Source organism: Lissotriton vulgaris, chromosome 4_1 (assembly GCF_964263255.1).
Source record: "Lissotriton vulgaris chromosome 4_1, aLisVul1.2, whole genome shotgun sequence".
NCBI classification, from domain to species: domain Eukaryota; kingdom Metazoa; phylum Chordata; class Amphibia; order Caudata; family Salamandridae; genus Lissotriton; species Lissotriton vulgaris.
In genome coordinates, this window is record NC_141691.1 from 1,133,392,451 (window position 1) to 1,133,407,536 (window position 15,086).

The window sequence follows — 15,086 nt, forward strand, 5'->3', positions numbered from 1 at the left end:
ACACCTCTCATCAGCCCGGCTAGCTTGACTCCAGTGGTGTGGAGTGCCTGGGACCCACGTCTGGGCATCCCCAGCGCACTTATGGCGGAATATGCAAACAAAACAGGTTTAAATGAGCTAAAACACCAGAACCCATCTTCGTCATACAATTGCCCAATCTGGCTTATGCCGTTACGTTGCCACCCCTTCCCAATCATATTGTGAAATATGTCGGGGAACATAGGGTTATCCCGTATCTGCATATGTTGATGTAAATGGGGCAATGGATATTGTCTGCATATATCCCGCCAGACCTTGATAACATCTTTAATCGTCTTAAATTTAATTGTTTGAAATAATTCCGGTCAGGGGTCTTCTATAACAGAAGCTCAGTTGATGTACTGCAGGCTAGCTGATGGAAAGCAAACGGCAACTCAACTTCAGCCCCAGATAACAAACTCCTGATCCGTCCGAGAAACAAAGCTAAATAATAAATCTTGAAATCTGGGAGCTTGAGCCCCCCATGTATATATGGTAATTCCATATACTGGAGAGCCCTTCTAGTGCGTCTATACCCCTAAAGGAAACTACCCCATGGCATTACCAAAGGGGTACACTGATAGGAAGCCGATGTCAACTACGCAACTTAACCATAATTGTTTTGAGTAATGGCTCATAATTTAAAGATACAATATCACTAACTTTGCTACTAATACAAACACCAAGGTATATAGCTGTTTGTGTAACCCCTAATAGGGGTGATATATTCTCAGATTGAAAGTTTAAAATTGTTTGTGTCTTGGCTGCATTCAACTTATAACCCGAAAAACACCCACATTTTCCAGCCTGTACTATAATATTATCAATAGCTTAACCGGGATTAGCTGGAAAAACTGCCACATAGTCTGCATACGCTGTAACTTTTAATTCCACACCATTTAGACAGACTGGGGGAATCCCTCTATCCTGTTGAAGGTGTCTGATAAACAGCTCTATATATAGAGCAAACAGCAAGGGGGACAAAGGGCACCCCTGCCTAGTACCCCGTTGGACAGTGAACCGTGCGGATGTGATACTGTTCAGCTTAGCAGCTGCCACCGGCTTCTTATAAAGCTTCTGGACTGCAGAAATAAACAGAGAGCCGAGTCCACATGTGTCCATAATCATCCAGAGAGCCTCCCACACCACTGTGTCAAATGCCTTTTCCGCATCTTGCATAATCATCCCTACCTGTTTATCAAGTTTGCCAGATATGTCGAAGGCCGTTATTGCCGTACTAATACGAGCCGTTGTATCGCGCCCAGGGACAAAGCTGTGCTGTTGCTCCGATACTAATTTGTGAGTTATAGGAGCGAGACGTGTAGCCAAAATCTTTGAGTAGAACTTGACATCTGCGTTAATTAACAATATTGGCCTATATGAGCCTCTATCGTCACTTGGCTGTTCCTTTATAGGGAATACAACGTTATTAGTAACATTCCATGCGTCAGGAGGCTCGCCCTCATTAGTAATGTCAGTACAAAGCTGCACAAAAACCAGCACTAGTAAGTCACTAAAGGTTTTATAGAATTCTAGCGGTATAGTGTCCTCCCCGACAGCTTTGCCCACAGGCAGAGATTTTATGGCCTCCTCAATCTCAAGTAATTCTATATTCTTTTGTAATTCAAAAGTCTCAGTGAGGTCAATCTGGGATAAGTGGCCCTCCTGTAGATATTTTTAAAAAAGCGTGTTTATTGAAGGGCTCACAATCTAATTGGGAATATAGCTTAGCATAGAATAGTCTAAACTGTTCCACAATATCCTGTGGTTGTGTAAAAGGCAAGCCACCCTTCCCTTTCATTAATTTGATATTCGATCGAGCCTTATGATCAGCAATTTGAGTTGCCAGTACCCGCCCACCTTTTCTCTGAAATGTTTTGTGTTTGTGATACCTAGTAGCTATCTTCTTCACTAGTCCTCTGTTAATTTTAGACCTAACCTTTAAGAGCGAAGGTATATTGCCTGTGATGTTGGATCCCTTACACCAATTGCCCTAGCATGCTCTACCATCTCTGCTTCTCGCCTGTTTTGTGCCACAACTGTAAAGTCATCCCCTGATAAAAGCTTTCTTTCAATCCCATACTATTGAAATACTAGCAGATCCCAGATTGTTAGTGGGATATTGTTTTAATATCCTTCTAGTGTGATTAATATATTCAGGGCTACTAATAGATGTCTGGGAAATGAAAAAGCACAGGTTTCCTTTCTAATACCCAATTGTCTCTCTAGTGTTAAAATAACTGGGTTGTGGTCGGATGTAATTTTGGGACATACTTCTATATGAGCATTTTCCAACAAAGCCTGTTTGACAAAAAACATGTCAATACGGGAATACTGATTGTGAGGGTAAGAGTAAAATGTTAACCCTGGAAGTGTTAGGTAGAGTACCCTCCAAGCATTGTCTAGTTGATGTATATGCAAAAATGATAATAGAGTAGCCCTGTTCTTAGTCATTCGAGCCCAAGCTTCGCTGTTAGTAGTATCCATCGTAATGTCCATAATACAGTTAAAGTCCAACATCACAAGCAAATCCCAAGACCAACCAAACCTTAATCATCAAAAACTTCAGGACAATCAGTGTTCGGTCCATAAACTACACACATCGTAACCTTGTGCCCCTCAATCAATAACTGAGCAATCGCCCACATACCCTTGGTATCAGTTAATGTTCGTAATACAGTGCCCACTGCATTCCTAGATGTCAATATAGCCAGCCCCGTATTGAAACTGTTTGTGACGTGCATACTGTTGTATCATACCCAAGTTGACATAACAATGACCTATCCTTATATGCAAGATAAGTCTCAGTTAACCCAAGTAAGTGTGGTTTGAAGGGGCGAAGTTCCTCCCCAATTAGATGCCGTTTCCTGTCTTGATTCAGCCCCGCAACATTCCAACACATATACTTCATCGCAGACATTTCCTGATTTAATTTTCAGCCCTCTCCAACCTGCTCTCTAATTCAAATACATTGTATACAATATCCACATTTCCCATTATTACTTGGCTCTTCAAACCCCAACCACCTCCAGTGCGCCTATCATCAGTAATCCGATCATATTCAGGACATCATCCCCTCCAGTCCCCCCCCCAATTACCTACAGAAGGGAATCTTCCCCTTTATTCGACTGTCGATAGATGAGTCAACAGAGAACCCCCCCCAGCGACCAGCTTCCCTCTTCCCCCCCCCATAACACCCAACAGTATATAACCTAAAGATTCAGCACGTGGATACATCATGATACATCATGAATATTAGCCCTGAAACACAAAAGAATAATACAGCCTCATATCATCTACACGATAGGCCATGAAAAAGAGAAAAAGAAAAAGAAAAAGGGAAGAGAGAAGAAATAGGAGGCAAAGTAAAAAAGAGAAAAAGCTACCCCTAGCTCCTTTCAGAATATATTCTATAATAAATCTACCCCAGTCTCTATCCATTATGCTCAGATTGCCAAGCTGAAAGAACTTGTTTTGCTCTTTCCTCATCCTCAAAAGATTTTTGGTCCATTTCGAAATATCTTCAACCGGGCTGGCTCCTGCAGAAGTACTTGGGAACAAACTACTTTAAAGGGATCAATCAGCTGTTGAAGCTTCCGCAGCTTGTCCATTGTTGATTTACATAAATCAGCTTGCACGAACAGGGTTATAGAATCTACTTTCATTGGGTTAGAGGGACGGGCTTTTATATAAATTGCTTGGCGCAATAAAAAGTTGCCAAAAAACACCAAAATTGGGCCTGGACCGGATATTCCAGCTTGATTATTTTGTTTTATATTAAACGGTAGTCGATGTGCTCGTTGAACTTGCACGTCCATGTCCCAATCTGCCAATCCTGGCAAATTAACAACATAAGCCCGTGGATCAGAAGCTTCTTTCCCCTCCGGGATACCCAATATGCGTAAATTATTTTGCCGATGGCGATTTTCAAGATCTTCAATTTTGAATTGTAGAAACTCCATCTGACTCTCGCAAGATTTGGCAAATCTAGTAGTGGAAGTATTAGCTTCTTCCACCGCTGCCACCCGTTCTTGTAACTCCTGGCTGTCCCCTTTAACTTGGAGGTAGTATTCCTGTGCCTCGGCTCTCTGAATGGAAAGAGCTTGCATGATTGTAGACAAGAAAGACACCTCCTGCTCAAGTGGAATCATGGATTCGGCCAGTGGCCCCTCCACAAGAGTTTCAGTTGCCACACATTCTGTCAGAGCGGGTTCTGGTCCCCATACCTCAGAATTATTGCCCCCGTCCCCTTTAGGACTGGTCGACTGCACTAGTGGTGATGAGCCCCCCGATGCCGTAGGGGTGCTGGATGTGGCAACCTCCACGTTGGCAGTGTTGGAGAGACGTGAAATGATGGTCTTGACCTCATCCTTTGTTGCCACCCACTTACGCAGGGGCTGTAGCCGGAATCATATTTCGTGTCACTCGAGGCCATATCCTTAAGTCGCCCAGTTGCAGCAGATAGTGGCACCTTTGAGCTGCCTCGCCCCTTTCCTCCCTCAGCTCCTTTAGTGCCTTTCGACTTCAGGCCTCTCCCCCGATGTGGGAATGTTCTTTAACTGCATCTGGTACCGATGCGGCATTAACGGCATTAGCAGTCTCAACCTTCGTGAACCCCCTATTCTCACCATCACGGCCACTTATGTTGAAGGCCACAACTTCTGCCTGGATGTCCTCTTCAATAACCAGAACAGTATTAGTCACATGAGTTTGAGGAAAGGCGGTGCAAGCATTACTTTAGAATTGTCACTGCACAGAGATGACTGAACATACAGCTGTGCTTGAAGTTCTGGACCGATAGTCTGTTCAGCTTGGGAGTGAGTATCCACATCACTGGGAAATAAGTGAGGATATATTAATGAAGCAGATAGCACTGCCGCTGGTGCCAGTGCCGAGACATAAAAACTACTGTCACCGTGTTCGTTCCCGTCTGGCTGCATGTGCATAATATGACTCTCTCCTTCCCCTTCACCATCTCCCAACGTATTAATTTGGGTTTCTTCATCTCCGCTACTAACACCATTCACATCCAGGAGACCATTCCCTCGCTGTCCCCCTGATGATTAAGAGCTGAGACTGCAGTGTTTGTAGCAGACCCGGCTTTAGCATTACTCTCATAATCGCCTTCATCAGCCATCTCCAGCCCTGGAATTTTTGGTTCCGAGCCACAGGACCTAAGGAGCCCACCAGCTCTGCCCGACCGCAGCAGACACAATATTGATCTTCGCAACTGTGGTCGGGTATCTGCCTCCGTTGTTATCCCAGAGCCCCCAGGCCTGTCACGAGTGTCTGAGTCACTATTTAAATTCCTCTCACCAAAAGCTGACTTTGTCAAAGATTCTGAAGCTCCTACTTCGCCCATGACATTTACCACAGCTGTGCCACTTCCACGTGCTTTATCTGCGGCAATACACTACAGAGACATACCAGTACCAGTGCCAGAAACATACAGCTTAAAGCCAAAGCTGAGCACTGCAGCCGCTGTTTGCTGAAAAGAACGCCCTGTGTGACTCCAGCGCGCCACTCTGCTCACTGGGAAGGTGTTACGGACAGCCACCGAACACACCCTCCACATCGAGGAGTTCTCCACGCTTTCCAGTCAGCTATACTGCACTTACCAGGTGCATCGTCCTCATCCGCGGCTCCCACCTCCTGCTTGCCTTCAACCTTCCAGCTTTTCAAACGCACAAAAAGCTGCTCCGTGAGTTTTTACATTTTTAATATCCCTTTTCATTTCCACTGCATCTACATTGCAAAAGAAGACCAGAACGGCGTGGGGGGCGCCAGATGGGAGGCTGGAATCACGGAGGTCAGCGGCGGCGTACTCCTCCTCTGCGCGGACTCACTCCGCCATCGTCCCCCTTGGCTACCAGCGTATTTCTCAACCAAGGTTTCAAGAATAGGAGTACTTCCACAGATTAGCACAGAATGTTCTTTTCACTATACGTGTGAAAAACAAAAATCTGCACAAAGTTGTTCTTAGAGTGAGAAGAATTAGAACCAAGCCAGCAAGACAAATCGGAGGTTTAGCAAAACATAGAAAATTAAATGGTCTTGCGGCGATAACTTTACTGTCATCTACATTATTTTTGACTGTTTCTTTTGAAGAGAAAAAAAAATAATGTAATTTAGTTTAAAAAATAGAATGTGCCCAGTCTTTTTAATGCATCATCCATGTTGTTTACGAATGGAAATAGGACTAGCGCTTGAACTTGATTCCAAGTTGATTCAAATACTTTTCAGATGGATTTGTATCTGATAATTATGCTTATGAAGTTTGTGTATCTTTTTACTTAATTGTGTAATACTGGTTTTTTATGATTTAGAGGTTTTAGTGATGACATTTTATGTATTTGTATTTCTCTGAGACAATTTTTTGGCAATAAGTAAATATTGACTGAAACCGTAGAAATATTCTATGGTGCACCAGTTAGTGGCAGAACGGACAGGAACTAGAGAACTAGTCACACATGTTGGTCACATCAAATTGAACAAGCATTGGCATAGCCAATAGGTCTCGCTTTGGGACCTTATAAGTATTTAGTTATTCAGCACAATATCCTTTGTGCAACAACATCAACTGTTGCATGGCTCAACACTTATAAGGTCCCAAAAGCGAGACCTTTGGCTATGACAATGCTTGTTTTATCATAGTTGAGATTTGACATTTATGCTCCTCTATGATGCCCTATTTAATGAGATCTATAATGGGGATTGTATCTCTGACAGTTTGTTATGTTGGCTTGTATAATGTTCTCTTGTGGCCTAAACTGTCCAAATGAGCTCTGGGTGCTTGGCTAAACTGTTGCACTTTCAAATATTTTAATGTGTGTGGTATAATGGACTGCAGATCGCCCAGTGAGTTTTAGAGAGAAGATATTTTAAATCATGCACCATTATATATCCATTTTAGACTGGTGATATGTGCTTGTTGAATTAATTCAATTAAAAGGTATGTATTGGTGATTTTATTTTATTTTTAATTCTATATATAAATGAATTGGCTAATGTGTAATCTTTCTGTAAGAATTTATTTCTTGGAAATACAGAATTTAATATTGATCTAATAAGAAAGTCGTAATTAAAAGTGCTATTTCTTATTTAAAAGCCTTGCTGTTCATTGGTTTGAACAAAGAATGGGCAAGTACAGTTATCCATCACAACGCACACAAATATTATGTACTTTTTTATATAGCTATTGTCACTATTATTCAGTTTAATGGTGCAAAATCTGTCGACACAAAACAGAAGCAATTGGACTCCAGAGTGGAGTTGCCAGATTCAAACACGTGACTTCTAAAATAATGCTTGTGATAGCAGGGATAGGCCCATTCAAAAGGAACCTGCAATCACAACGCACACAAATAATATGTACTTTTTTATATAGCTATTGTCACTATTATTCAGTTTAATGGTGCAAAATCTGTCGACACAAAACAGAAGCAATTGGACTCCAGAGTGGAGTTGCCGGATTCAAACACGTGACTTCTAAAATAATGCTTGTGATAGCAGGGATAGGCCCATTCAAAAGAAAACTGCAATCACAACGCACACAAATATTATGTACTTTTTTATATAGCTATTGTCACTATTATTCAGTTTAATGGTGCAAAATCTGTCAACACAAAACAGAAGCAATTGGACTCCAGAGTGGAGTTGCCGGATTCAAACAAGTGACTTCTAAAATAATGCTTGTGATAGCAGGGATAGGCCCATTCAAAAGAAAACTGCACCCCCCAGCAGTACAATTGGAAATATATCATACAAAATCACACGCAGTGCATAACTCTCTCTCAGAGTGCACTCTTTACTTTCCATATCATGAACAGTACCGTAATCTGCGAAAAACAGTAGCTGAGTGGTGCAGAGTGCATGGACCTGCACTCAAGGATTCAGAGAGGGTTGACTCAGACTTTTAAACTTCCAAGGTTAACAAAAGGAGTGCCTTTGAGTTGGTCGTATAAATTGATAGTGTCCTATTAGACAGTGATTATTTTCCATTTGAGTTTTAATTTGATATATATAGCTCCCTGCTCATTAAACCACATTGGCAATTTAAAATCACGGAAAAAACCCAAAGTTGACAGCTTAACTGGCATATGTAAATCGCCATTTTTTTGTTTAAAGTATTGTGGCGGGAAGCTCCAGCTACTACTGTTTTATTAAATAAAGATCAACAAAGTCCGAATGATGACCATATGATTCCTCCTTCCGTGTGTTAATAAAATGTCACGAAAGTGAATGAAATATGAATCTAATGCAAGCGTAGTGGCTTGCGGTTCTCACAACATGCAGGTAGTCAGTCCCTGGGGCAACGACTATCCTAGAGTACTTGTTAGAAGATAACAGACGAGGCTCAGTTGAAACAAGCATTGGCAACGCGACTGTGAAAGTAATGCGGCTGCGCTGCCTTGAAAGCAAAAGTGATCGCATGGACGCGCTCTGTGGTGGGGGAGGGGCAGAGCGAGGCGCTTGGGAAAGCAATGAGAAAGTGATACGCCCGCTGTAAGGCTTAATGAGCCATGACAAAAAGCCACATGGCGGCTGCGCACGTGCAAGCGCGCATAACCGCAAGCTTGAGGCCAGCAAAAGAGTGCGGTAGCACTTTAAAAACCCACTTACTAAATGTCTCGCAGAGCAGCGCATGCGCTGGCTCAGGCTAGACCTAAAAACTTCCTATGCCATTGATTTGTATTTCTCGGCTCTACAGGGGCTTGCCATCCCCCTCTCTCTCGTTGAAAGAGATATTTGGAGGAATGTTGCTTGTTTCCTATCTGCCACGTGACAGTGCGGCATCCTAACGTTCCAGGAGGGATCGAACTTTGAGAGGGACGTGGCCATGTAACTGAGCTAATGATCAGCTGAAGTGGTGAGCCTGCTCCTGTTTGCCACTGGTCTCCTTTTGAGACATTAACATTTAATTAGTATATGTAGTTAATAATGTGTAACATGTTTTGTGTCGTGTCCATGTTACTCCATTGCTTAAGGCCTGGTGCTCTGTGAAGTTAGTCTGATAGTTCTAGATTTAGTGAAATCCGTGATGAAGACAAAGAATTTCTGTGGAACGTATTTTTCAAGGAAGTAATGCACATTTGGTTTAATGAAAATGTGAGTTTTTGCGATTACCTTTCAACGTACCATAAATATTAAGGTTACTCTTTCAGACTACTGTTCTATATTGTTTTTCTTTCACAGTTTTCTTTGGCCCAAGGGATTTGTAGTGTTTTTCAACACAAACAGATATGTTACACATTGTTTTTGATTCCTTTATTAGGAACAAGAAGGTTTAGTAATTTGCCCAGAATCACAGGCTGTTGAACCAAGCCTGGGATTCGCACGTTGTTCCCCGTGTTTAAAAGCTCTAACCCGGAAGCCACACCTTCTCCTTCTTTGAAAAATAATCGTTTTATTGCATAGATGACGTGCTCTTTTGTTCATGTTAGCAGTGTCACTGACTCAAACCAGATACCTCTGTTGTGGAACAAAGATGTATTCCACAACTAATTGAGTTAATATGCTGTTCATTTGCGTGCACCGTTGATGCCTTTACCTTGAAACAGAAAAATGTTGGGTTTTAGTTCTTGCCTAATCTCTTATATATTTAATGCAGATCATTTGTGAAGAACCTTGATGAGTTGAAGTCAAAGACTTCAATCAAACCCGCTTGAAGTGATTCAGTGCTGAAGCTGCCCTGCTATTTCCACAGTTGCTTGTATCACTCACTGCCTTATGAACCTCTGCAGATTTGTGCCTGGCGACAGAAGAAAGAGACATTTCAAATGAAGAAAATCAAAATATTATGCTGGCCTTTTGTGCACAGCTCTTCCAACTGGGGAAGTCTGTTGCACGTTATTTTGTATATCACTTTGGCAGCCATGTACTTTTTTCCAGCAGATTTTTTGAACTGTTTAATGTGTAATTACGCACTATACTCCCAGAAGCTATCGGCTACTATTATTCCCTTCTATAAGTGATGCCACTGTGCCACAGTTTTGTAGTATTCCTTACCTTACTATATTTATTTAATATAAATGAATTGCACTGCATATGTTCAGAGATTAGCATAGGGCTGAATGTGAAATATTATATTTGCAACGACCCTGTCATTTGAACTTATTTGATAGTATAGTACCTATCTTTCATTTCCCGCTTGTTTGAAGTTATGCAATTCGTAGGTTTAACTACAGAGAGGTTTTTCTGACACACAATTATGCCTCTCCTCAAAAAAACAGGCCCCAAAAACCGTTAAAATTTTGACTTCGCTGTCAAACACTGTACTTTATAGAAACATTTTTTATCAATGTTAGTCATATGTTTAGGGATTATTTAAGTGCACCTGTGTGAACACTTTTACATCGTTTTCAATGTTTCATAAAGTATACAAAGTAAACATGCATTCGTCATTGTATGTAATCATCCTTTTAATCATGACCTTCTCAAAACAACGACGAGGCTTAAAGAATCTTTAAAAGGCAAGAGAGAGAGGGACGTTGTATATTTTAGGCATGATTTAGAGTTTGGTAGATCGGTTACTCCGGCACAAATATACCTGTATCCCTTCTACCATAGTGAAGGTGCCAAAGGATATAACACACTTTTAATAATGCATACAAGATATCCCTCAGGTTTGTGATGGTGTAACCCAATCACCAAACTCTAAATCAGGCCATAATGTTTACTTACCCATGGTCCCTTAACTGAAGGAGATCCGTAATTATTACTCTGAATGTAAAATATGTCTTTTTTATTGTTTTTATTACTAAACACATTTCCATTCACAGCACTTTAGTAAGTCCGTTAGGTGATAACAGAACACTTTCTTGAAAACATGCAGAATATTTTGTGAATCCCTACAGAAAATTTGTTTGAGTAATCTTTATTAGAATGATCACAGCTTAATATTTGTTCTTAATTAAGTTGTAACTCCACACTTGTAATTAAGGTGTCAGGTCTTTCGTTGTTGATCCTCGGGATTGGATTGATGCTATAAAGGGGGCCCTCCTCTAGATCATCCCAAGTCTGGCTATCAGGCTCACAGACTATTAAGGAGATCAAGCGGGGGAAAAAAGATAGGTCCGGAGGGGAACAGCTGGGCGGCTGGAACTGAAAATATGTAAAGCATGGGATAAGTGGAATTGTGACCCTAGGCTGATAACCTATCTACACAATATGCTAAGCCTTTCCTCACCTGAAATATCTTACAGGTATACTGAAGCAGAGAGTAATAGAATAGGCGTCTTCTCAATCCCCAGGTTTTCACTTAAATAAACAAAGAAGAACATAAATATGCAACTTCCTTCCCACCTCTGGTGACAGTGTTTCAAGAGAATAGGATATGTAGGCACACCTACCCAAATGGGAATGAGGAAGACCTGAAAGCCCCAGGATCAATATAATGATCACCTATCACTCTTCTCCAGGTAACTAATACAGTTCTCGGAAATATTTTCCCCTCCGAGGTGGATTAATGCTCAGCACAGTCAGGGGTCAGAACAGTATGCGCATAAGTGTCAAACACCCTTCACGTTTCATACACCACCTTATTATGGAGTCTGTAATGTACGTTCCTTTTAACAACCAACAAAAGAAAAGCTGCCCAGCACAACACAAATGGAGTAGAAATCCGCTTCAATGCAGATACGTCTCTGCAATATAAAGCATGGACAAAACTTCCTCACAAGTCAATAGGCACCCAAAACCTAGGTGTCCGGTAGGGATTGAAACCAACCCCAATCTGGTTTCAGAGCAGAGGAAAAGTAGTTTGCAAGAATGTACACAACACAAGCACCCCCCAAACGGAGGAAACCTGATACGAAGCTTTCAACACGAGCTGCGGGCGCTTCCTAAGCCCCTCCAAAGTAATCCAAGGTTAGGTGTCACACCGGTGGAGGCGACACGAATCTCCAAGAAGCGAGCACACTGCTACCAACAACACGGGCGCTTCCTAAGCCCCTCCAAAGTAATCCACAAGGTCCTACGGACAAACGGCGTGAGCTTACCTCAGCCCACAGCAACAAGCACCGACAAGTACTGGTAACTCGAGCAATCACTCTTGCTCGCCGGGAGGAATAATCGGCAGCGCGTCTCTCCGCGAGTGCCGTGATATCCCATTTCCGGTCGCATAGCGTCATTCCGACGCGCCGCGCTAGGAATCATGGGTATTGTAGTTTTCAAACCCCATTACGGACTCGGACTGCAGGCAGTGATCTACCAGCGGCCGGGGAATCCTGACATAAGGTTTGTATTTAAAAACGCCTTTTAGCATTTTGCTTAAGGATGAAGTATTCCTGGTCACCAGCGTTTGTTTTGAGAGAGGTGGGGTTTATTAAAATTTGCAAACAACTGTTCTAGGCAAAGATGTTTAAATAAAGTATCTGACCATAGGTAGCAAAAGGGCTTCAATTTGCAAGACAAGAAGTTTTTTGGATATCAATGTTGAAGCCATTGCTCCAACATTATTTTTTTCTGTGAATTCGTCCAAGAATTCAGGATATGTTTTCTTGAAACCTTAACCACTGAGTATTTCTCCGGTGTCTGGAAGCTGGCTATGTCACATTCTTCTCGGAGTAAGTTATAACTGCATCACACATGTTTCAAGCATGTTTTCAATTCTTTTGTGCAATAGTACTCCTTGATCTGTGTCTGTAACTGTCCCAGTGAAAAGCTCTCTTTAATTTGGATACACAAATACTCAAACTGGTACTAGGGAATAAATTCCTACGACAATGATTTGCTGAAATTAATCTCTAGCAACGTCTTGCTTTCACAGTTATTAAACACTTGTATTGACCTATTGTCTTTTTTTGTGATTGTGAGGATTATTTGAATGTTACTTTTGATACTCTATGGCGTGTAAGAACATCTGCAACTTGACTTAAGACAGCAGACATTGCAAGTTAAGTTCTAACGGTATAATTAACAAATGTATTATGCATTTCTTACATGTTTAGGGGGTATAAACGTTCTGGAACCTTGAATTGTTCACTGACGCAGAAGGATAACATTCTAATTGTAAATTTCTGATCTCTTTTTTCCAAAAATCAATATATTTGTAAGTACATGGGCTAACCTTTGTCCCTTTAAATTCTGGTGCCTCGGTTCTATTCTGCACAGATATAATTCACTTATTTCTCAAAATAAGGACGATCTATTTTTAGGACAAGGGTAACCGTATCACTCCAAACTTTGTTGACTTCTATAACAAATCAGATTTCATCCCCTTGCACATGCTACAATGTATCATTGCTCTTAAAAGCCTACTTCTTTCTGGCTTAATAAGTGGAGATGTATCAAACCTAGCATGAAAAGTTGCATTTAAATCTTTCTTTGACCGAAATACCAATGACACAATTAAGCCAATAGTATAGCATTGTGATTCAGAACTTGATATAAGAGCCATGAGATCATTGATAACAGAAGCAACTGTTGACAACTAGACTACATCACCACAAATCTATGACTGATATTTTAAAGACTCATCATTGAATGGGGACTGCGTTTGCCATCAGGAAAATGTATTTTTTTACCACACTCCCCAGAAACCTTGCTAGCTACATATTACCCCTAATTCACAGAGACCTTGCAAACCCAGGTTCTTCCATTCGTGACCCATTGTCTAAGTATCGAAACTTATTTCGCTATATCTTTTATAGCTGAAATCAATTAATATGTCAAGGACTCAATGGATATGATTGAACTACACAATACACATTAGGATCCTATTCACTCTCAATGTTTTCATCATGTACCTATATTCCTTAATATGAGACATTGGAACTGATCAGAATTTCTTACATTGCATCCAGGCCTACCAAAAGTACCTGTTCTATTTATTCTTGAAGTGGGCAAACCGTCCCTGATGAAAATCCGCTACTGGTATGCACATCTGACTGTTAAATACAAACAAAAGGGATCTTGGTAGGTCATATATTTTCTTGAGAATTGGCAATTTGCATATGAATTCCCTTGTGCGCAGAATTTGATTTTGTTTCAGTAGTGGGTGCTGCATATGGCCATGTCTGAACTGGGGTGGTGTGGAGTGCAAAAAAACGATGGATTTAGGCCTAGATCTCTGTACTGGGGTGAATGTATGACATTGTTCTGCATTTTGTCTATCAACTGTTATTTTTGCATTTGTCACCCCGAGTGGGATGGTTATGCTCAGACGTGAGTCCCATGCTCTCCACACCACTGGAGTCAAGCTATCCTGGCTGAAGACGGCTGATAGCCAGAAACCGGTCCTAAGATGCTTGATTCCGGTCCAGGAAAGACATGGCTTGGCAGTTCGGGCTGCACTGTTCCCATGAGGCACAGGATCAAGCCTGATTTGCACATGCCATGTATGAACTGGGATGGTGTGGAGTGCAAAAAACGATGGATTTAGGCCCAGATCTCTGTACTGGGGTGAATGTATGACATTATTCTGCATTCTGTCCATCAATTGTTGTTTTTGCAGGTTGGCGCCTGGCATTACTCTTCCTCAGTTGCAGACCAGTCCGGTTCAGAGGCGAGAGGCAACAGAGACAGAGCAGCGCAAGCAGAAAGCTGTGAGGTACACTCCGTGAACTGTAGCTAGGAGCTAAGGGCTTTGTGGTCAAGAGGTGCAGAGGCGAGAGAGACTGGCGAAAGAGACTGGGCAGCTGCGGGTGCTATGAGTGCCGCGAGTGCTGCGAGAGCAGCGGAAGCCACTGAAGCACTGAGCAAAGTGCATTGAGGTGCAGGAGAGCCACTGTCAGGAGCGGAGGTGAGGTGAAATTCTACTAACTACCCGCTATTCTCCCGCGTTCCCCTCCACGCCCGCTGCTCTTCCAGCAGCCTGAAAACACCCAGTAATGCTCGGTACACGGCTTGGAACACAGCTGTGTTAGTGCCTGTGCCAGAGCATCACTAGGAGCCTGATCAGGAGACAGGGTGGCTGAGGAAGAGACTCAAATAAAAAGCCCTGCCACCCTGTGGTCGCATCTCCCTCTCATTTGACTTGCGGACATTTTTTGGATTCCTCCGTCTGCAGCTATCAAAGGGGGGCTGCTGCCCACAGAAAAGCTGCATCGTCATTCTTTGAGGAGGAC

At 42.1% G+C, this 15,086-nt stretch overlaps 1 protein-coding gene across 2 annotated transcripts in view; it reads left to right on the plus strand.

The window, feature by feature from the left end:
- The window catches only part of TMEM245 (transmembrane protein 245), a 982,890-nt gene extending 970,082 nt beyond the window's left edge, over positions 1 to 12,808 (plus strand). For both annotated transcript variants that reach the window (XM_086965376.1, XM_086965377.1), the window contains one exon: positions 9,629 to 12,808. In XM_086965376.1, coding sequence (XP_086821502.1) covers position 9,629 — 1 coding nt within the window. In that variant the 3' untranslated portion in view covers positions 9,630 to 12,808. The remainder of the gene's footprint in view (positions 1 to 9,628) is intronic.
- The last annotated feature ends 2,278 nt before the right edge of the window (positions 12,809 to 15,086 follow it).